General features: G+C 40.7%; 1 protein-coding gene across 9 annotated transcripts in view; it reads left to right on the top strand.

Annotated features, from left to right (window-relative positions):
- The window catches only part of FBRSL1 (fibrosin like 1), a 228,666-nt gene that overhangs the window by 151,238 nt on the left and 52,460 nt on the right, over window positions 1–24,968 (top strand). For all 9 annotated transcript variants that reach the window (XM_053471388.1, XM_053471396.1, XM_053471412.1 and 6 more), the window contains exon 5: window positions 10,365–10,394. In XM_053471388.1, the coding sequence (XP_053327363.1) occupies window positions 10,365–10,394 (30 nt within the window). The remainder of the gene's footprint in view (window positions 1–10,364; window positions 10,395–24,968) is intronic.

Here is a 24,968-nt window from a genome sequence, read left to right as displayed (position 1 = left end):
TTTATATTTTTACTTTATAAATGCGTATTTCCCTGCGTTACCATCGTTTTTCCCCATTGCTTGCCTATAATTGTGTATTCCTGCTGAATATTACGCATGCAGCTATATGAAGCAGGTCATTCTTTTATGATTGAGGACTTTGTGAAATGCTGTACCAGTTTTCATACATGTACTTTACCGTATGGTTGTTTTGCCAGCCTATATGCTATTTTCACAATCATTGCAAACTCCCAGGGAGGGTTTTAATTGTCGTGTACTCGTAAAGAGTCAAGAAAAGCCCCGGAGATCTGAGAAAACACAAACAAACAAGGGCAAAGAAACTGGCACATCGCCTCCCACCAACAATAGACCTGTCCCCAGGCCCTCACATCATCACTGTGCTGAAAAAATGTACAGCCCACCTAATAACAATTATTACAGATGAGCTTTTCACACTAATTAGAAGGTTTGCTTTGTTGTGGTTTCATTATGTTGGATTCTTTTCATTAATTGATGGTTCCTTGGTGCTTAAATATGGCTTCTAGTCCAAAAGAAGCCCACATCATTGTTCAAATGTAGCTCATGTACCCAGCTCGCTCTCATTGCCAGTAAATTGCCTTCATCGTGTATATAAGTGTACAGTGAGAAACAGCTTCCCTAATTGTATCTGGGGTTTATCTGGCCTTAAAGTGAGTCTGTGCCCTGTGTAGAGATTGGCTTCAAGGAATTGGACCTGCTGGAGAATTTATACGTTTTAAGGAAATGCACCGACGGTGACTCCAACTAGTCTGGAAGCCCTGTTATCCTGGCACAAACAGTAGCATTATCAAACCAAAGTTATACGTACAAAGACAAATGTGTCATTTCCAAGAGGTGCAGAAAAGGGCACTTTTCCCCTCTACGAGTGTTTTCTCTAGCACCTCCGAATCCTGTGCCACTCACGTGATAATTATGGTGGCACCGTAGCATTACGTGGTTTGACTTTATTCAAGTATAGAATGTTAGATCATGAGATCTTGCCAGTATGAGGAATCTGAGTTTTTCTCTTTCATTTTCTAACTTATTTGTTTCAATTTATTGACCATTAGTAGTGGAGCTATAGGTCTTCCCTTTGTACACCTGGTCTACGGGCTACATCATTGGCTCCGATATTGTATATTGTACTATGCATGTGAGGGACGCATAATTCAGCTGAATAACAGCGCTCCACGTTTCCCTTCTCTTTATGGTGTTCTAAATGCTGAGAGAATACTTCTTTAGAACACTAAAGGTGTTAATAGCTTGTAATATCACATGAAGTGGACAATCTCAGAATATTTGCCTCTTTTTCAGCTCCAGCACGGGGAGATCAGCTCAATGATCTCTGTTGGACCAGTGTCATATGCTTTCTTAGATTTATGCCCATTAATCTGTAATTTTACAGATAGCTCAGTATATTGCTGCAGTTATCCTGAAATCCCATAATATCGACTTTGAGGAACCATATATTTTGCCAAATTATAGAGTGGCAACTTTCAAAATAGTTATCAAAATAGTAAAGAAAATGGCTGTCCTGGATATCTACCGATAAAAATATTAACGGAGCAGAGAACAAGTGGTTCTAAACTGACCGTATATATATATATATATAGGCCGTGTATACAGCTTGATGTCGGCTGAGCATCATGGAAAATGCAGGGCAACAATAGGTGGAAGGATGATTCCTTGGCAAGACATGTTTTAGGAAGGGTAGCCTGTGTTATGGTTGTTGGTACTATATCATTAAAATATATTTTAGATTTTCAGCAGTGTAGCAAAATAGGCTGTCACTGTAAGCCAATGGATCGCCCACTCATACTTTACATTATTATTATGTTCCAGAATAAAATGGTTTAGTGTTTGAGAGTGCTGTTACTAGCCATTTTAAGTGTCACATAAAGGCTGTTGACAATGGTTATTTTGAAGAGCAGATCCTCTTGGCTGTGTACAATACATTGGTTTTCATACTAGTGTGATCCCCACATCGAACGCTAAGAAATGAGGGATCTCTAAAACAAGCTAAGTCAGCTAATTGCACCTTCATGAACTCGATGCAGTGCTACTTAAATAAGAAATTATTCTGTTCAGCTTGAAAGGTCTGATCACCTACAGCCAAAGTGACAGTTTAATGGGAGATTTCAGTGTTCCATCTAAAACATTCATCTGCTTTAATTAAAGAGGAGAAGGCCACAAATGAAACGGGACTCATCATCCGAAATGAGACCCACTTAACCTTTTGAGTGCTACGGGTACTGAGAAGAAGTACAGTTAAAGGTATTCAGTACATATTCAAGTTCTGTGCATCATAGTACAAAATATATATATGTATGTATATATATATATATATATATATATGTGTGTATTTATTTATTATATAATGCAGAGCCAACTGGAATTCATTTTTTTTAGCCAGGAAAGTATATATCCAAAGAGATCAATTATTTAAAATGATCTTTTTTAAAAAAAAAAAAATGTTTTATCTTCCCTTACATTTTCTCAAACACCGCAGATCTACTAATCTATAAATGCAGAATAAAAATACCGACAATTCCAACATCATCTGAATTGTTCTTTGCTGCGGGTTTTTCGTCTTCTGTATCGCTTTCTGCCAGCTGGTGTTTAGTGTTTGATATTTGTTATCTTTCCTCTCTCCTTTTTTTTATATATCTTTATTTATTTTTAACCTTGGATCCGTTTCCATTTGTCAGTAGACATATTGTTGTTTACTCCATTCTTCTCATCTTGATTCAATGGTGGTTCATGCAAAGCTACAGGGGACTGAGTAAGCAAAATGCGTTTTGTGATATATTTAACAGTTTCTTCGTATCCGTTGTACGTGTTGAGCAAGGCTTTAAAGTCTTCTCCAGGCGAGATTAACAATGCCCTCTTTTTTCCGTTGCTCGGTATGCTCCATGCCACAACATCATAATAGGAACATCGGCTGCCATTCATCATGCTGTGATTTCGTCCATCTTTTCTGTGTCAGCCAGCAGGATCAAATAACGTTCCTTTGCAAATCTTGAGTCACGTGTTTAGAAATATCAAAGTGAGTTCTGCTGCATTTGGAACAGACTCTGAATACCTAACGATCAAAAGGATTTACAGTCCGACAAGATGTTCGTGTGTCATTGGGACTTACGCTATGAAGCGGTCTCCTCTTTTGTTAGGTGTAAATGCAAGCCTCCCGTAGACATCCGAGAATAATATAAGTTATAGGGAACCTGGTTTTCTTTGGTGTCCTGTTGAGTTCCCTGACTTGGAGTAAATCTCTTTTGCTTGTCTCGGTTTGGGGTGTACCTGGGCTATGTCTTAACGACACCCAGCTTTGCCTATCGGCGCACACTGATTTATAGTATGTAGCACTAAATTGAAAATGGTGTTTTACTACTACAATAAAGAGCAGACGCAGAGCAAGGTGCTTTTTTTTTTTTTTGCCATGAACTTTGTCATTGAAAACATTATAGCCTTGAATGTGAGAGCACAGAGGAAAGCAATATAATTTGATTACCTATATTAATCAAGTAGAGTGCAACGTATAAAACCAGTAATGCGAGTGTCTGACTGGAGCCAGATAACAGTCCCGCGCATCTTAAGAAGATTTATTCTCGCTAATATAATTCATTTGACAAGGAAGTATCTTCATAATTGCAGTTGCTAGGCAGCTTTTTATTTTCAGTAGCAAAAGAGCCGATTGGATCTAGAGCAACGCTCACTGTAAGCGGAAAAGCGAGATTTACGCTGGGTAATTATTGCCGTTTTTCATTACAAAGTCAGAGCTGGAGAGGCTATTGCGCTTTAAATTAAAAAATATGGTGTTTATGAGGGGAGGTATGCGGGAGCCGTGTTAATTTAGAAGACAGGCCCGGAGATAAAATGAACAGATAAAGGCTGATTTACTATGTATACTTTCTAAGAAATGTCTCTTTCACGAGGACTGCGCACTTGTGTACTAGATGAAGTGGGGCAGGAGGAGGATTTATGATTAATGTCGGGTTAGTGACAAGCGTGGACCAATTACACATTCTTTTCCCTGAGCAGGATACGGAGTTTTAATGTTGCCATTGTCTGCACTGTTTTAAAAAACCAAAGTTATTATTTATTGATTTATATAGCACCGTCGTTTTCTGCAGTGTTAGACAATGGACATTAAGGCTTCTGCAGAGTTTTAGCACAAGGGACAGGGACTTGGTCCTAGTTTACCTCTGCAGAGATACTGCTGATCAGGTCCTTGGCTTGAACTCTTTACAGCAACCTTGTCCAAAAACATTTAAATGGCTTTTCGAGGTGGCAAACAAACAATAGTAAAACTGTTTGGGAAATTACTGGTTTATAAAAATCTCCCATCTGTGTTTAAAGTCATGTTTTTTTCACAAAGTCCATTCTATAGCCCCAGTTTTGTAACAAAATATCAGACTCCAGTGGACGTTTTTGTGGAACCAGTTCTTTAGTACCCATCAGATTTAAGTGCAAGTTGTTCAAATACTACTGTCATCAAGCACTGTAACAAAATATGGTTTCCAGGTAATCGCTTTGCCCCCGAGATGCCTACTGGAACGGGAATGCCGGTTTAGAACTTTTTCTTTTGTTGCCACTTGGCATGTCATAAACCTCTAGAAAATGGGACAACTGGAGATCTTGTCTCCTTGAGAAGCACAGGCAAATCTTCAACCTTCTTAATGGCTCATGTTTAATGACAATGACAAAACCCCATACGTCTATCTGTATAACAGGTCAACGTTGGGTTTGCATCTTAGCAAAAAAATGTATTAAAATTAGTCCACCACCCTCCATTGAATTTATTGGTCTTTATTATACCATGTAAAGAAGGGGGCTGAAAACAGTGAAGAATCAATTTTTTCTCTTGTTCCTCCCAACGTTAATTTGTTCACTAAATTATGTAAGAACTTTTTTTCGAAAGAAATGCAGAAATGCAGAATTTGTTCTTCAGCTTACATTTTCAGAATTCAAGAAGCTGTTGGTGTATTTTTTTTCAAGTGCTTTATCTTTTCTGCCCTTCTTTACTTTTTTTGTTGTTGCTTCTAATCGTTATTAACTTGAATCACCAGGGGAGCTTCTTTTATGTGCCTGTACATGGAATGACTTGGCCCAGGTCATAATGATTAAGTGCTTTGAACCTAAGTAGAAAAGCACATCAAACCTGTCTGGGAGGGATTCTAGTTCAGGATGCAGGCCAGTAAGAGATGTACTGCCTAAGGATAGATCCTTTGCAGAACTATTTTGATCATTTTGTGCTTTTAATTTGGAATCATATTGCAAGGTACCAGTGTGTCCAATCTTGAGCTTTTTTGTGAGGTTTTTCTCAGGGAGCTTGTATTTTGGAATCCACTGGCATGTTGGCTGCAGTGCCCAGAACTAAAGGTTTTACTGCAACTTTATGCTCCTGCTTTCTGTTGTTCTAAGGATAGGGAAACTCTACATGACTCAGACGCTTGTCCTTAGTGTTCTTCTCAATATTCTCCTCTCGTGGGCACTCCAGAAATCCACTTCTTGATTGCTGCTTCACTACAGGGGCTCATGAGAGCACACAGCAAACAGACCAGAAGATGCTTCATTGCCTCTCGAAATGAGTTTTGCCGCTCAGGGCCATCCACAGCTGACAGCACTAATGCTCCAACTGTGTTTCTCTATTGTTTTTCTTCAAACTTCATAACGCTCTTTACCAATTCCCTCTAAACCAGAAGTAAATTAGTTGATGGGAAGGGTATGAGTAGAAAGAGGAGATGGGTATAATTACGGCGTGCATGACGGATTTCTAGAAAGAATCTGCCATCCAAACACCCTAAAGATAATGCAATGCTGCATTAAAATGTATAACTATGTGGGTTTTTATTTTATTAGTATGTTGCTTTACTTACAAGCCTTTTACCCTAAACACAAAAAAAGGAAAAAAAGAGAAAACATAAGGGCTGCCTAAGGCTCAATCTGTTCTTCATACCTCCAGCCTGGCTCTCTTCAGCCCGTCTGTTGAAGGCCACAGGGAGGCCCGGACTCATTTTATCAAACTGTCAAGAAGCCGCTGGAGCTAGGAGAGCCCTCTCATGCCTGGGGCGAGATCGAGACAGCATTCAATTTCCAGTCCCGCTTCATTTCCGTGTTGCTGCCGGGCAGCTTTGCATCTGAACTCAGTGGCTCTATGCCATCCAGAAATGGCTTGTGGGACCCTCCAAAGGATAGAGTGCTGAAATTGCTGCAATAAATCAGTATCCCCTCCTGACTTGGCAGGAGCTGGAAGTTCTGGCACTGTGGCTCTGCGGCTGCTTTCAGTCCCATTAGCAGGTTTTGCTGTCAGCTTGGCTCCGGATAAAACCCTCCTCTCCTATCATCGTCTAGTACCCCTGCAGACATGAAATCTGTGCCAGGCTGAACAAGCCACTCCACCCATCTCCATCCCCATGCCAAGCTCTAGTAGAGTCGGATCTGGATAGTGGGGAGGAGGTATATGTAGTGGAGGACCTAGCTACAGCAGAAACAAAGAATTCTGCTTTTCTGTCATTTAATGAGTTAGCACATGGGGCCTGTTCAGCTGAAAACTTAAGCTCATACCTCCCACATGTTACACTGCCTGTTTCCAGCTCTTAAATATCACATTGTTCTTCATCCGCTCACACAGAGACTTTTGGTATAGATTCACTCATAAACAGTCTCTAAAGTCACACCTAACTGTTGATGTTACACATCTGAACCACATGCATGTCAAGTAGTAGCAAAACCTTTAATTTACCAAATGTGAAAACATTAGAAGCCACATGCATTCAAAGGAGGGATGATGTACAGGTTTAATTGTAGCTATACTCCTTTTTGTGTTTGTGTATGTGCCACCTGATCAACATTATCAACTGGGCTTTAATAGGTTTATCTCTCTACAGAGCCTATGTTATATATGTAACAGATTGTGGTAAACCATTTCTGTTATATCGGAGCTATGGGGGAATGATTTGTAGACCACAAGTGATCCCTGGGACCTTCCAAGACGCTTCTCCGGATGATATGAGGAGTATGCACATGATATAAAGTGGGAGCGGGAGGAAGCAGCTTCTTATCCAAATGTTAGCATCATCAGTGTGTTTGTTTATGTTGCACATTAATTAAAATTGCCCGAGTCTCGATATAGCTGGTTATATGAACCCGGGAGCCAGAGCAGCAGTAGAAGTCTACTATACGGTTTTCATTATAAGACAGCTGTAGGTAATCGTTTAGCCTGCTTGTTTATAAGAGCTGAGCTTGGCTCAAAAAGCAATAAAATATGGGTGTAATAAGTATGTGGTGCCAGGGGGTTTAAGTCCCGTCCTAGAACGTTTTCTTATATGATGCCGCACAGCGCCATTGATTGAAACAAATGGAGCTCATTTGATCTTTATTTTACACATAAATTAACACAGCAGTATTGATTTTGCTGTTTTGCTTAAGACTAAATCTGTACTCGCTTCACAGATAAATGAGCTCTCTCTGCTGCTATAGGAAGTGAAGTCCATTGTAGAATTGACATATGACTTTCTAATACATGTATCACATGCACATACGTGTGCATTTAGTGGCTGATAATGTTTTTCCAAATTTTTTTTTTTTTAACTTTAATGCTGAATTTAATGGACAGTAACAGATGCAAAACGGAGGGAACAATATGCAAACCTGTGGTTACACAAATCTCATAATATAAAAAGAGTGATTACCCATGGATAAATATTTATAGATAAAAACAGGAAAATTAGAACGCCACTTACAAAGTAGCAGAATCGCGTTTCAACAGACGTATTCAGGGTGTGCATTGTCATGTCACAAGCGTGATATGGGACATTACGCATATAAAGTGCGTGCAGTACCTTTTATAAATCATCTCCAGTGGTCGGTAAGATGGTTGTATTTGTAATACACCTGAACCTTTCACATAGGAACTAAGTCGTGAAAATACATATTTCATCAGGAGAAGAGACCTCTGAGGTCCCAAAAGCTTGTTTTAACTTTATAATTCTTTCTATGGTGGCCCGATAAAAGATCTAAGCCTGTATTGCAATCTGGAGTCTTGATTCTCTTTCTTTAGTGTGTTGTTTAGGTTGTCTCCAGATTTTAGACACCCAGGGATCCGGGTCTGCTGCCATTATACACGACATCACCAAGGCTAGATATGGACACATTGTAAAAGGTTTTATTTTTAGAAGTGGGCCGTTAAAGAGCTCTCTTCCTTTTTTGTGAAGAGTTTCTGGGCTGCCTAACAATATCTTCTGTTGACTATGTCACTTTCCAAGCGTGAAGCGTCCCAACTTGAACCTTGTAAGGGAGGGTTCTGTTTACAAAATGTGGGGGCAATTAGGCTTTGCTTTGCAAACATTCTTGGTGGAATTAAAAGGCAATTGGCACATCTAAGCAAGTAATCCCTTTACAAGCTTCTCTGAAGGAGGCCCACTGGGCTGTTTACTGTTTCACTTCTCCTCTGGGAGTGTTAACAGGGTCCTTTGGAAACTCCAGGTAATTGAGGTTCTTGTCTTTCACCGAGCACTCCCAGAGCTGTCATCAGTTGCTATTCTACACATTTCTTTACCTCGATATTTTGACAAGGGCTTTTGTCCTGATGACAACAGCTGCGTGGGAGGCAGAACTGAAGGACTTTTTTCATCTCTTTTGTGCAGGTCTTTTTCTCATTTGTTGACATTCCTCCGGGGCAAAGCTTGTGTACAAACTCGTTGTGTGACTTGAGTCTTGTTTTAGCCTTTTCTTTATTTTTTTTCCTTTTTATTCTTCGTCCCTTTTTCCATTTGTAATACTCTGTTGCAAAGAGGTCCCTGGGAAACCCTTGCAGGTCAACTTGAAAGCAGTTTGTTTATTAGAGGAAAATTGGATGCCTTATTACCATTTGTTTAGTTTTATATAAACATTAATGGGTCGGTACGTTTCCTCCACCCTCCGGCTTTCATTCTATAGCAATCTCTATGCTGTTTCTGCCAAAACTGTCTATACTTGCAGGGCATCAGTACCTTAATATATTTGGCAGAGATTTCCACAATTTGAGCTGATCATTTTACTTTTACACAAGGGATATTAGCCTTTCACATTTTCATGCCTCCTCCCTAGGAATCTTTAATAAAAATGCAGTAGGCTTAATTGACATTTACTAATTTTTATATGGATCTTTTTTATTGTTGGAATTCCGAGAGTTTAATATTCAGTACCTTTCCTCTTCTGCTTCTGAAAAGCTTCATGGTTGGCTTGTTCCATAAAATCTTGTGGTGCGTCTCTAAAGATGTCTGCGGACATTAGTCAGTGATGTCATCCAGCATTATTCAGATTTGGGGCATAACTATACTAAAGCACTTTTTAAATGGATCAAATAAGGATTTTTTTGTAGCACCGAACACAGCAGAAAACAACGTATCACCACTAACTGAATACTAATTCTCCCATTCAAAAATTTGAGGATAAGTGATACGTTTTAACACAGGTGATATAATCTAGGTCCAAGACTACCAAATCAAACTAAACAATAAATGCACTTTTTTAATGGAAGAAGGAGGGTTAGTCACAGGGTACATTGTTGTTCAAAGATCTGGACAAGCTCATTGAAAGGCGCTCAACCTTATCTTTTCTGTTTAGGTTTGAGGTTTATGTTTCCACTGGGGATTTTGCTTCTTTGTCACTTTAGGGTGTTAAGCATATCACTGTTACCCCATCCTCCCCCCTGCCAAGTGTGCTATGTCAGTCATCATCCTGAAACCAAGTAGTGAGAGAGCTGACTTCTATTGCCGTGGCTATATCAGTGGTTAAGCAGCAATGTACTGAAACCAGTGGTTACAGTGCGGTGGCGGTGATACTCAGTGCTGCAAAGTACCGCAACTTCTCTATGTATCTAGCCAGAGTTTCACTTCTTCATTTGGTCTCGCTCATTCCATCACTCTGTCTTTTTGGTTCCCTAACAGGAAAGTTCATTTGATGAACACAGAAAAAGTTCTCCCTTTTGTACCCACCAGTCCTCGTTTAATCCTACACAAACCATGATTTAAGACAGCACTCTTTACTTTTATTTTTTTTTAAGAGATACAAACGTTCTGCTTTTTGCTGCAAAAAGAATTTGCAGACAAAGGCAAAACGTTTGCAGTAAGGTTACTTTAATGGTTAATTTAACCGAATAAACATATTGATATTGTTTGCTTTTGTGTAAGATTTCTGTCATCAGTGTAATGTCAGAGAAAGCTTTAACATGCACATTTCTATTTTTTGAATTTTCAAGATGGAAACTGGGGAACAAGAAGTAACCATACATTTTAAGGTTTAAGTAATTTGGCTCCATGCTATGAAAAAAAACCTAATTTTTGGAACGATATTCTAATTACATCTCTTCTCATTTTTATTTGCAGTGTGACAGCGAAAGTGATGTTGACGATAAGGTAAGACTGGGTTCTCTTCCTCTTTTCCGTGTGTGTGTGCTATATTCTTTCTGATGCAAACCCGTTTTTAGCTTAATGGAGTTAAGCATCCATAAGTAGGGGGTTGGCGGTTGCGTCATTCACCTGTGTTCCCCCGAAATGTACCTCATCCACCTTTACCCCTTTTAAATATGTGGCTGGGCTGTGGGGGACACAGAGGAGGCACATACATAGATGTCCATTGATCAGCGGGTGCTGAGGCTGTTTATGTAGTAATGCAATCTGTGTATTGTGTTTTGTGGATTGCTGTTGTAAAAATGTGCTTTAAGGTTATGCAATACTCATAAGGTCTTGAAATAGGGCTGTGGATTTTCCACCGTGGCCAATGTCTGGTAATGTCACCAGTGGCCGTATAGGTGCTTCTGCAGCCACACACTAAAGGGTACCAAATATCCCATTTCCCAGAGTCACTCTAGCCTGTCATTGCAAATGGGCTCATCTACTGGGAAAAAATGCTTTCTAAACCACGACCTGTGAACGTGAAGTATTTCACCTCAGGGGTTAACGTCTTTCTTCACAATTGGATAGACTAAAAGCAATTGCTCAGAAGGCTGTTTAAGGGATCTGCCTGTCAGAGTTGAGATGAAGTTGTAAGTGGCATGTAGTTTTATAATACAGCTCTGCTATTAATGATTGTCTAAATTACAGCGGCAGGCCCAGCCAGCTGCATTACATTGGAGACTGACGTCCGCTAGATTAGGTTTGACTTCACCTTGTAGTGTAGAAATTGAAATCTGAACAACATTGATTAGCTTTCAGAATGTGAGATCGGAGGTTACCTTCAGAGGAGGCTGGATTGTGTGTGACTGGTAAGTTAGTGTCACCGGCAGAGCGCTTAGGTAATAGAATTCCAGATTGTGATTACTCTATTTCCTTGGCGTTACCCTGTACAATCGAGGCCTTTTTTTCCCCAGTTGTATAGAACTTGTATCATTCTGAGAGATTGCACGTTACTTACAGGAAAAACCCCACCTGCGTATCTGCGTTTAAGTGGCATTAGTTGAAACACTGTTTTATTTAAATTCAACATTTAATGAAAAGAAGAAATTCTTGAGTCGCGTGCACAGATAACGGTACGAAGGGGTCTGACCTTTCCGCTGTCTCTCCCCAGTACCTGGAATACATGTGATCCTTAAAGGTACAGTTATAAGTCACATTTGGAAATGTCATGTAAGTGTCCTCGCATGTCAGAACCATGACGGATATTTTCATATTGGTCCTAGAGATTGTCCAAATAAATGACTGATATGGTGGGTCAGTGTTATAGAGTTAGATACAGAGCCATAAACACGTAGTGTGGGTTACATCTGAAGAAGGGATCTGTGAGATTTTGCAGCCTTTGTGCCTTACTCTGAATGCTGGCCCTCAAGAACGTATCAAAAAATCTTTGAACGTCCATAACAAAAGCACTCATGTCAATACTTTTCTTATGATTATTTCTTGAAAAGTTCACATGTAATGATAAAACACTACAACACTTGGCGTTGGTAAGTAAGACCTTTGCGTGTATTTCTTCTGCAGTGATAGCAGAATCAGGCTGCATTCTGATGGATTGCTCTTCTGTTCTGCCATTTTGGCCCCATGCTCTCTAAACATCACCACAGAAAATATATACTTCATTTAATAGCAACAACAGCATTAGCAGACAGCAATTACCCTTCATTTTCAGGAACGATAACGTCTCCATTAATTCAAGATTTATGTAGTTATAACATTTAGCTCAAAAATAACACCTCCGAGAATTGGTTTATACACACATAATGAGAGGGAGCTTATGGCATACTTTAGTGAGCATTAACATAATGGAGTAATATAAAGCATCAACACTTCACTTATTGTCTGCTACCTGCTTGGGATGGCACGAAGCAGCCTGAATATGCTTTCATTTTAACTGTTTGTTGCACACATGCATTGGGGCATTTAACAGAACGGGTGGCAGAAAATGCTGTAAACGTTTGCCCAGGAACAATTTTGTACACACCAATGTAGTTAACGCCATGACTGGTGATTGTTCCTCAATGCCAGCAGGAGATGTGCAGTACCATACCATGTGCCAAGAACCTGAAGTAAGAGGTCATCCATTAGCTGTAATTGACACTTAACCTTTCACATTGCAGTTCTTATTAAACACTTTTTTTTCCTATAGATAGCTGCCTGAAAATAATAATATTCTAATCTGCTTTGGCACACATAGTTGGACTTGGAAAATGGCCAAGAATGTAGGTGGGGTCATATGGTGCTTTTCTTCATTTAATATGCCTTACATTAGAAAGATTCAAAATAATCCTATTGACTGCCACAGGCATTCCCCTTATTTCTCAAATATGTGTTTTGTACAACCTCACCTTGCCCCTAATAACAAACAGCTTTAACCTGTTGGTTATCAGGAGACGTTTAAATCTGGTTGTTTGCCCCACACATTGGGACTGTATCAGGTCTGTTTTTGTACCGACGCTTCCTGACATAGAAGGCCTGGGTGAATTTTCCTTCGATGGTTTTTACCCTTTTTTTAATTTTTCCTCTGAGTCCACTCATCACTACGTATAAAAACAACTCAAAACACAGAAACAACTGCATGAAGTTTTTATAGGTTCCCATCTGCCATGGATTGAGATGATGGGTCTCAGCAGACAACAATGTAGGTAGCGCCAGAGGAGTAAGAGCTGATACTTTGCCGCAGGCAAGATCTCAAGCAAGGCTGTAAACATTCATGTAGCAAAAGGTATTTTTTAGAGAAGAGACTTGAAGTATACCTGGTTACTTGATATGTCTTAACATTCTAATTTTTTTAATTCTCCGTTTAGAAGAAGGCTTGGGGCTGTTTTCTAATGAACGGAACCACACAGATTTCGTTCTCATATTCATTGGGTAATGCAGGGCATCAGAGATACAATAAATGGGGAAAAATGGTTAAAGCACCACAGCAACAGTGGCTGCATTTAATGGTGGCATTGAGCAATACCTTTCAGCCACTGGTCCTAGTGTGTTTAAGTAAATGCCTCTGAATAAGGTAACTGGCAGTCTGCTTGCACGTTCCCGAGAATACTGTGTTGAGCATTTGACAGCCTTCCTCTGACGTGCTCTAGTGAGCCCGACAGCTGAGTGGGGAAGCAAAGCGTGGCCTTCAAGTGCAATAATAAAGAGCCCACCCGCGGACGCCATGGCAGGCTTAATAGCTTTTCATGGAGAAATGGACAGACTTAATGTTTGGACCGTAGCGATCGTTCGTCCTGATCTTCTTAATGAAATTAGATTAGGTGCACCTGGGAAATTGCTGAGACGGCACATTGCTTTCATCACCTTCTTTAATTTAAAAGCAATTTGCAGAGAAAATATCCTCTGAATTCGGGCGATGTGAAGAGACAGAAGAAAAATTGTGATAAAGCAAAGGCAGGGTGGCTGAACATGAAGAGTTAAAAAAATAAAATAAAAAAAAAAGTAGAAGGCGGATGGAAAAATGAAAAAGCATTGGTCAAACAGCCACCACATCCACCGTTGTGTGTAATTTATCTTCTCTAGCAACGTATATAGGTTAATACAGCACTGTGTCAAATTACCCACGTGTTGGCAAGTTCTTTTGATATTTTTGTGAATATGTTAATGTCCTGACTTTTGTCCACCAAACCGCTGTCTCATTCTGTCCAGAGATAGCTATAGCTTGAAGGAGAGTCTCAGGAGGTCAAAAGTACTTAGTCCTGTTGATTCAGCTCTATGGTAAGCAATACAGCCATGTTAGGATTAGAGGGGACTCGCCAAAATCAGGGGGACTAGAAGAGAAGTCTGGTTTATCTTCTGCTATGGTTGTTGTTCCTGGTATATAATGATGTCATAGGGCAGAGTTAGCAAAGTTTAACACCCAGTTGTTCTCTATATCTATAGGTTGCTTTTTATTTCTTAGATCATTGTATAGGTCGATTTTATCCTCTGAGTACACACTTTAAACAATGTTTACATAATATTTAGATGTTAATGATAAAGAAGCCAATTGAGTAGCATGGACTGCTTGTTGGACTTTGTACAATATGGTATGGGCCAGATCTGGTCCACAGGGCTCTAGTTTGATGACACTGTAAAAAAAAAAAAAAACACGCTGTGTATTAGAATTTGCAATGAGGAAATGCAAAATTTTGCATGCAGTGTGCGTATCTACACTGCAGACCTGAGACCTGTAGCTCTGATGCATACCCTATGTGTATTCAGAGGATGGCTTGGGGGTGGTAAGTAGAGTCAGGACAGATACATGAGCAGCGATCTATGTGCCAGAGCAGGAGTTCAGCGAAAGTGCAGCCTTATTGAGGAACATTAATGCTAATTAGAAACAGCCCGTGGAAATTAAGTGCTGCTGCGATTAGCCACCAAATTTATGCTTCTGTGCATCTCCAGATCTCATCACTGTTTAAAATGATTTTAATTGTGCCTGCAGAGCTGGAGAAAACCAAGGAGATAATTTTGAAAGTGTTTTCAGACGGTATATTCTATGACGAGATTTGATCGAGGAGTTTTTTTTGCCCTGGCATTAGTTACCAGATATCCCCTAAACTCTGACTACAGTTCCTTGTTTCAGAGATGGGCAAATCGTGTAGGCAGGTACCCTTGGGAAGCTATGGGCTTCTAATGAATTATTTTAAAATGTGGATGCTTATTTGGTATACTGTAAAACATTACTCCCAACATTTAACATAGACAATGGGGGACTCTTTCTGACCTCCTACAAACTGAGGGACGCAATGGGACAAAAACAGAACAGAAGGGTTTTTAGAATTCTTTGCATGCAGTCTGTAAAAAATGTGGACTTTTAAAATGAAGTAATTGGGGCAGTCACTGTATTACGTACGTTTCTTAATGCTCTCTACAACAAGGTTTGTGCGTACTGTCCAATACACCCATTCTGTTCTCATGGAAAGACAGTCATGTATTTCAGCTGTTACCTGTGAACTAGGGTGACCACATCAGCTGCGATTTCCAGGACGCACATCATATTCACAAATTACCATACACCCCAGTGCCAAAAATAGGGCACATTTGGGTGTGTGGTTAGAGACAGGGTCAGGCCCTGGAACTTTCCTTACTACCTTGTGATGCATTGAAAGAGCATATGACATCATATCCTGATGCATAACTTTACCACATCAACAGGAGACCATGTGGTCACTGTGATTGACGTCTGTGCTGCAATCAGACCCCAACCGATTTCCAGTGTGTAGGCCAGTCAGTGTAGATCAAAAACTGACTAATGCGGGGCAGTTAGGAGGTGTGTATTGCTCATCACACAGGTTAAGTGCTGCCCTGCAGTGTGTGGGATGTATAACCAAGTAATTGGTTCCTTTCCATGAGTTTATGTAGGATGCAGCAATTTACGTGTACCGCTCCGCAATAAGTAAACCTGTCTCTGGAAGGAACCAGATCCTCAGCCTTGCATGACCTTGCTAAAAATTGGCACTAATCCAGAGGCAATGATGTGCCTTGAAAGATTTTCCTGTTCTGCCAAATCAAACTCTCTTAATATTTGTGGGGCACATACAATATTTTTACAATTATGGTGAATATAATGAGCATATGTACTATGAATGCAGGCGAAAGCAGTGACTAAGCTCTGCTGGTGTGTTTTTCCACCCTGCACAGTATGCCTAATTAGACAGAGATTAAATAAAAGCAAAGGCCTAAGAAGTTCCCCATCAGCTCAATGTTCCTGGCAGATGTAATCCATATGGGGACAAGGAAGGCGGGGGAAGAATTTAATTGTTCTTTGCTGGCTTCTATAACGTTATGGATTTGTTCTGAAATATAACCACTAAGTAAGTGCACATTATCCAATCATCATAGTCCTAGAAGTAATTGCTTGCAGATTTGCTGTACAGGCAATAAAAAGCAGATTTGTTTATTTTGCTGGAGTTGGATCCAGTAGGAACTTCCTACGCTGCATGAATGTCTGCTTATATTCCAATATATACGCGTGCTTTAACACTATGGCGTGGGCTAGGAAAAACATGCAGAGCTTTACTCCACTTGGGTAACGGGCGTTGTGAGCCAAAAACTGCTGAAGTGTCAGAGGGTTGTTGAATTGTGCTATTGTCTGTGGATGAAAATCGTATATATGATTTGTCTTATTTCCGCCCTGTATTATGAGCAGAAATTCACAATAGACTAGTACAAAATGACATGATGATTCTAGTTTGGTTCAGGAGCATAACCCAGGTCCTCAAGGATTCCTGTGATCCCGTTAAAGATGGGATTTATAAGGTGCATGGTATCACTAGCTTAATTTTGTGCAAAGTGGCACCTTGCATTTGTTTACTCCATTGTTTAACCATATCCCCTAATTCATGTATGTGCAATGACATGCTCCAAGACACAGGTGTTTACATGTAGGAGACAAATACGCGAATGGGCCCCAGAATGGTAGAAGCACACCTTGCTCTGTTAGACTGTATTCATAATATGTGCTCACCACACAAATGGCATTCCCACCGATTGGAATACAGTTATTGTCCGCTTCCCAGTGTGCCCTTTAAACCGGTCTCTATGCACGTGTGCAAGGCCTTAATGAAAATCAGATAATGGCCAACTAATGCGCTCTCATTCCCTAGCAGCTAAGCTAAGATTTAGGCTTCAGTGTGATCATGAATGTGATTTTATATTTTTTTATTTTTTATTTTTTTAGATGAATGAGAAGGAAGCCAGTGTTCTAATAATCAGATGTGATCTTGACCATGTCTATTATTATTTAAAACTCTTTATCTAAGACTCCCAAAATGATATGTGCCAACAAGCAACATTATATCCATCTATTAACTGAACTTTTTTTTGATGTGTCTGTCCTACAACAGCAGGAAGCGTCCTCACCCATAAACTTGCCTCAGGCACTATACACGGTCTCTATTTGAACTGTGACCCCGGTCATTGGCCCTTAGCTGTTTTTGTGTGAGAATTCACCTAGTTGGGGGGTAGAGTTTATGATTCTAGAGGCATGCTGCTCTTCCATGAAGCGCTGCTATGTCTGAAAGGGTGTTCAGATTGAGAACACGGGCACAGCACAGAAGCCCAGCGTCTCGCGATTAGCTGCCACCCCATGCAATAACTACACAGAGACCTGTGTGTGGGGTTGTACAATGCAGCATTATGATATAACAGAGCCTCTGTGTACATCTCTAACTCCCACACCATTAGACTGCGTGGTGCCTACAAAATCATGGTTACGTCGTACGAGATGGTCTAGTATGGCTAATAAAAACCATACATTATGCATTGCCATGGTAACTGTACTGTATATGCACTATTATAGAGAATCGGTAGAGCTCCACACGTTTGCTCTCTAATCCATTAAATTAAACCATGTGCAAATAGTGACATGTTATTATTTCTCACGGGTAAAGGCTTTAAACAGAGCAAAAAGGAAGCAGCCATCATGGGATCTGGGGAATGGCATTAAGGTGTCACAGCTGTCTTCAATTAGCTGACGGCATGGTAACGTCTATTCCTTCACAGCTGAGAGCCTTCTCTCTTAAAGGGGCAGATTCCTAATCTGCTCTCGTACAGGAGGAATATTATTTTTATTTCATTACATAGCACGGACATATAACATTCGGATGCCTTTGGATAAATATGGCTCCAGTGACCCTGGCTATCAGGGAAACAGGTCTCAATGCTTTGTGCCATCGGACTCTCTTACTCTTGAAGCTGTCAGCATCATCTTGGCAGCTGTGGTTAGGTGCTAGTCTTTTTTGTTTTTTAACAGACCTAAAATTGAAACACTTTAGGTTGAATACAACAGTGTATAGAAAATACTGCGACTCCTGGTTTACTATTACAGGAGGTCCTCTACAAATTGAGGCAGGTGTGGAAAGGCTTTCCCAGGAGCACATGATGTTTCCTTAGCCCTGCTGGGCTCCACAGGGATCAAAGAGACAGAGCACTAATTAGTGTTAATGGAAGTCTCGTCATGGCACTGCAACCCTCCCTGACTCCTGTTCTGCTGCCTTCACTAGGTAGTCAGGCCGTGGATCAGCCATGATAGGTGTAAGTCAGCCTTTATCTACGTACCCACAGAAAACATGTTCTTCAAGATGGCTGATGCTTCCTTAGGCCCATGTGCAATAACGATGCATTGTGTTTTAACTTTCCTTTTCGCTGGTGTTTTCCACTGAAAACAGATTTGTTGACCAATTAAATGTGTTCTTGCAGGCTATAAAGGAAATATATATTTAAGGGTGCTTTATTCAAATATCACAGCTGTGCTGCATACAAAATAAGACTTAATTACTATTTATTGAACACTTAGTACCACAGAGCTTGTTATTAATGGTCGTCTCTCTTCTCCACAAGACTGAGGCAAATTGAGTTATTATATAAGCTGGTTCTGTGTAATCAAGACATCATTTGTAAAATGGTTTGTAAGTGATATCCACATCCCGTTTGTGCTGTACACCCTGCACAAGCTGCGTAGTCATCAAAGCAAGCTTCCGTGCGGCAGAAGGTGGATACCCCCGCTGACCTGTGTTTGAAAACTTTGGTAAGGTGGAAGATTACATTTGCATACGGCAAATAAAATGGTGTCATGTCGGTAAAAGTAATAAAATCACAGTTTCTTCTGCTGCTACACCCACGATGCTTAGCCAGCCTGCAAGATGACTAAGCATGCCTTGAGATTTCAGCCATGACAGCTGAAGTGCCATTGCTTCCCTGTCGCTTATTCTTTATGAGCTCTGCATTCTGCATCTTTAATAAGCAACAGATGTTGGAGGGATGTGGTGGCAGTCACAGCCGAGTGAGATTTCTCCATTCTGCCTACTCCAGGAGAGGATTCCTGCCTCGCTAGAAGCTACTCGTGCGCTCAGAGAGAGCGCCTGGCCTTTTGGTGGTCAGTATTGCTTATTGGCGGCTGCCTGCAGAATGACATGCAGCTATTGTCACTAAGCACACCCGATAAATTCTGTCCAGATTACATACCGGATAAATTTGAAACGCGAAGCCGTCATCTGTGTTTAATTTCTTTTTTTTCTCTCTAGTGCGTCTGTTCTCCTATTCACAAAGAACATTAGCAGATTGTAAAGCAGACTCCTTCAATTACAGCTGTTTCCGTTATAGCTTTCTTTATTGTTTCAACTCAGTGCGTAGTTCCTAATGCTTACCTGATCCGCTGGCTTAACCCGTATCCCATTACATTATTACAGTGGATGGATCCCTTTAAGAGGGCTGGGGATTATGTTTCTTTAGACAATGCATAGAAAACTGCCTCTTGTTGCAATTTGTTTTGGCAGTAGGGCTAAGCTGCAGCTTCAAATGAAGAACAGGACAAGGGTGCCAAGTGCTACTATTTTACAGTCTAAGTAGTAATAGTATTTGCTTTGAGCTCGCACAGCCCGCTTAGCACTTTAAAAATCTGTCCATAAAGTTAGCTGCAGCTAAGTATCCTTATCCCCCCCTCCTCCCCGCTACATCGCTCTCCAACCCTCCCACCAATCCCCATTCTCTCCAAAGAGTTGTCAGAAAATTCGTTCCACATCTGTAGGGAGAAAGAGAGGTGTAAACTGCCAAGAAGTGTTTTTAATGATGGCTGGAGATAAAAGCTGCCAGATGGCAGGCACTGCTGGAGCTGCGGTTGGTATTTAACTGCTTTTTTATTGGAAAAATATGGGGTGAAAAATTGTGTGGGACTCATTAGGCAGCCTGCTGTGATTGTGATCAGCCCTGCCAATCTGTTCAGGATGGCACCATTCCAAGCAGCCACACATTCTTAGCAGCGTCTTCTAATCCAACTTGGAAGGGCTTACACTTTTTTTTTTTTTTTTTTTTTTTTTTTTTAAAAACAACGTGCCCTATCTGCATTCTTTTACCTTTTTCTCTACACCTTTTTTCTCCGCTTGACTTTTCTCCTCCTATATTAAATCGTCGCCTCCTGTTACGGTACTCCAAAATCATCTCCTCTGCAAATCATGCTTCTGTGCGGCCATCAGCCCATTAAGTACATTTTAACGCTTGGGTTTTATTTATTTATTTTTTTCTAGCCTACAGTTCTCCCGTTGCCCGTCAGACTCTAATCCTCTCCCACGTCCTCATAAAAATAGCACTAACAATGAGGTGGCAATGCGGCTATAAAATGAATATGCCGTTCTGTGACCAAGAAGCGGGATTTGTGTGTGTGATATATTTATATTTGTGTTCCTTACTAAGCTCACCTAATATTTAAATGTAGCAGAACCAAGCAATGCTCGTCTATAAGAGAGTGCTGTTTGTGTCATTGAAATGTGTGATTTCTAGCCCAGAAACAGCAGCTCCCACCCGCCGTGGGCATCCCAGGAGAGCGCTAAGATTATGAAGGAATTCTCCTAGGCCATTACACGGAACAGGGGGGGAAGGCTTTGCTACAGACAGCTTAATGGACTAATTTGTAACTCGGAGAGCAGGAGAAATGAGCTGCTGGCTGCGTTTTAATTTGACAGAGTGAGGCAGAACGAATGGGAAACGGGCTGACGGAGGAATAGGGTTTCAGAGCGGGAGCACCAGCGTGGCACGGTGGCTGGGCTGCTTCCAGCTGGGGCGGAGAGTAAAGAGCCGGCATATATTGAAAGGATGAAATGACTGGAATTTAGTTTCTTTTTGGCTTGATTTTCATAAATCGGCTTTCATTAAAGTACAGAGAGAAAGAAACTGGAACGCTCTGTGTCCTTCGAGTTTATTCACCGATAGCGCCAGCACTAGGGAGTTAGACTTTGTTTCTTCTCACCACAACTTGACTTTCATGAATAAACCCAGTAGTTGTGCGATTCGTATTATAATAAAACCGATTGGCAGCCAAACCTCAAGCTGTCTTTCCAATATCGGAGTAATACATATTATTACCTTTTGCAAATACGTCGAAATCCTACGCAATTGTAGGTTCCAGATAAACTGGGAATGTATAAAAAGTGATTCTGATCTGACCATAGCAACCAATCCACATGGGCTTTCCATTGGTTCTCCTGTATGATGGGGTAAGCGGACCCTGCATGATGCATAGTTAATGTGTGATAATTCTCCTGGAAAGGGTCAAACGTTTTTCTATGCATTCCCCCGGCCCAATTCAGCAACTGGCGTTGAAAAATTTAGCCCACCTTCTACACAGTTTGGTGAATACACCTTGATTGTTTCCATATCTGCAATCAAAATCAAGGGGAACTAAACAGCTTCATATTGGAAGCCGGTGTTGTAAAATCTGTATTATAACATACACTGAGTGACCCTGTAAAGAATAGTACATGTATCGCGCAACTATTGGACGTGTTCTACAAGAAAAACTCGTGTCACCATGGTAACAGCCAGTTTGATGTCTATGGGGTTCTACCGTTGCAGGGATAGTGGAAAAGCGGCCACTGATTTCTGTGAATGGAAAGTCAGAATGCAGAGGAAACGGCACAGCCTGCTATATTTTGTTGTCGTTTTATTACAGAGCCAAAGCCTCTGTTGGGTTATTGTGTCCTTAACGGATGTTAAATTCCAAAAAGAGCGATGCATTCAGATATAATCCAGTTAAATGTAATATATTGCTCAGATTATACTAAATTGTTCAGATTATACTAAATTGAATTCTTCTGATTGAATCTAAAGAAGAGACCTCTGAGGTTCCAAAAGCTTATGTAAGCTTACATCTTTTTCTGTGTTGGCCAAATAAAAGGTATCGGCTTCGACGAAAGACTGCATTCAAGCCTCAACAGCCTTTAAAAATGTAAAAGGTTTAACGGGGTTAAGTCAGCCCAGAATCTTCATTTTACTGGCCTGTGATCTGGGGAATGCAACAGATTGCTATTGACAATAAAGCACTTTTTTGATTGAAAGGAGAAGGCCTTTGAGGGGTGATGAATTCCCTCTCCCACGAGAGGTCTTTAATTTAACACCACCCCCAGCCCCCTCCATGCCGCTTGCTTTCTTTTTCCTGCGAGTATGTTATGTCTAAATCCTCCATACAAATTGGTGATCTCCAGGAAGTCCCAGCGGGGCCCATTACCGCCTGCAGGGCAGGGAAGATCATTAATAGCACTGTCAGCCAAGGCCGCCAGTTAAATTAATCCATCTCCTTCATTAGCACAGCCGGGCGGGCGGCTTTGTCTAAAGGGAAGCAGAGCGGCAGAGGTTTGGAAGTGTGTGTCGGGAGGAAGATTCAACCCTTTCAGTGCCCGGAGGGGCCTGGGAATTTCTTCTGCATCGATATGTTCTATCCCAGAGATTCTGTATCTAGTTTACGGATCGTTTTTAGAAATGCTGTGTAAATGCATCACAGCCATATCTGACAGCACTCACTGAACTCTGTGCTTGCCTCCGCTTTTACATAAAATGTTGTTCCTCTTTGTCAAAATCTGTTGTGTATATGTGTGTCGCACACGCTCCACAATAAACATGTTTTAAATGTCCCCCATACATATATGTCAACATGTAATCTGTAGTCGCCTAATTCATACCTTCCGTAAGATTCAAATAGCCAGAGTGGGACAATATGGTTTTGGGGGATGACTGGGACCTACTGATAAATTAAATATATATATATATATAATTTATTATTACGGGGACTTTTAAGGCTGTAGACAATTTACACATTGAGCTTCTAGAAAGGTAGATATGCTATTTAAACATTTTTAACGCCACATCTCTTCTAGCATATGTGCAGCTACCCCAGAAATGCGGTGGGGAGGAGTTGATAAATGTGTATATTTGAGTTAGTGCAGACAAGTATGGATGTGTACTGTTAAGTACAGGAAGGGCTGTGCCCACAATATGTGTTGAAGGTTTTATTCTACATCAAAGTCTAGGCCTCCTTGACCTCATTTCCCCTTCAAATCTTGCAATTTTGTCTCCTTTCCCTCTCCAAAACCTGCTATAAACAAGTTATTGTTTTCCTAGAGGAAACCAGATAAAATGTACAACTTTATTCCTAAGCCAAACTCACAGCAAGAGGAAGCTTACACTAAAAGCATATACACAGTCACCCGCTGTGTTCTTCAGTCATACACAACACAAAACAATCAGATAACCAAAGCCCACACATACAGAGGTGTGTAGAGTTTTCTAAACATAAACAAGCATGGCGTGCATTTTAATGATGGAACTATACAACATGGGGGCCGTCTGTGTGTCAGAGGTAGCACTTTATTAATGGCAATCTACTGTGGGCCACTTGCCGGAGCTCATGGTTTCTGCCAACTGTCTCCATTTCAGATCTTTTAAGCCCTGTTTCATTCACTCATCATATGACCTTATACAAGCCACCCATTGCCAAAATAGCAAAATGTGTGTTTATTTGTGACAGTACTTTGCCTTCATGTACATCGCTCCTGATGTTAGCTCAGGCTTATCACCCCTTAGTGTCCATAGTCACTCCAAGAAAGGCTCCACACAATAACTGGAGTAAACGTTGTATTTACTGCTAGGAGAACAGGAACTAAAGGACACATATTCAAAACTCTGTTTTCCTCTTATGCTTCTAGAAACCTGCTACCACATTGCTAGGTACCCTACTGAAATATTCCAAACGCGGAGGGAAAAAAAGTGGCCGTTCCCCTTTAAGATTGATTTGGGCTCACTGGGTCAAAATGTAACATCTTCACGTGTCATCATTTTGGATAGTGGATAATCTCACACTAATCCAGGTAACTTGGAGGTATTGTTTAGAAGAAATAAAAAGGTCTGCTTAAATGCTGTTATGTTTTAAGGAAACAGGATAAAACGCTACCAAAGCATAAGAAAAAAATGGCAAGGCCACCTATGGGAAGCAAGAAACCCTGCAGTCAGAGATAAGGCCTTGACAGGCTGAGGGAAAGGTCTATGCCAATGTTCTGTTCAGAATTGTACATTCATTAAAACAACATGAATAGGGCTCAAAGCTAAACATTTGGATGCATGCAGCTTGTGCGTTGGATGTATTTTGAAACCCCTGATAATCACATTGGTTCTTTGCTGAAGCATCATTAACTTGCAGAGGAAACTTTATAGCTCAAGGGTCCCATCCGTTTGACATTTATATGACATTTAAAGGTTAATGACAAGTTAGTGAAGGGTATATTAAAGGTGGATTTAGAAATTCTGACCTATAATAAAACTTAGAAGGCCTATTCTAGTGATGGTTAACCTTTTGTCACTCAAGTTGTGGTAGATCACCATCTCCAAGACTCTTGTAAAAGTTATACGAAAGAATCCTGAAAAAATTTAAACCTGATGGGCATCCAGAAAATCCACAACCTTCTCTGTGTTATTCTTGCTACAAGGCTTTGCTGTCCCTCTAAACAACTACTAATACAGATCATCTCTCTTACTGCTATTATTATTATTACCTCTCATGGGTATAGTGTTCCAGGAGGAACTCATCTCAACGTCCTTTGGTAAACAGACACACTTGTTCACCTATGTAAGCATCTTCACTTATAAGGAAGCATTCTTGGTTTCAGATAAGCGTCGGAATGTTGGAAACTTGTTTCTTTCCCATTTGACATATCGCATCAGCAGAGCTGCAAGAAGCCCTGGTGAGGCCTGCATGCTATGTAGCACAGGCAAGATGAAGCGCTTGTTTTC

This window comes from Spea bombifrons, chromosome 1, assembly GCF_027358695.1.
Source record: "Spea bombifrons isolate aSpeBom1 chromosome 1, aSpeBom1.2.pri, whole genome shotgun sequence".
NCBI lineage: Eukaryota > Metazoa > Chordata > Amphibia > Anura > Pelobatidae > Spea > Spea bombifrons.
This window is presented reverse-complemented; position numbering and strand designations above follow the sequence as displayed.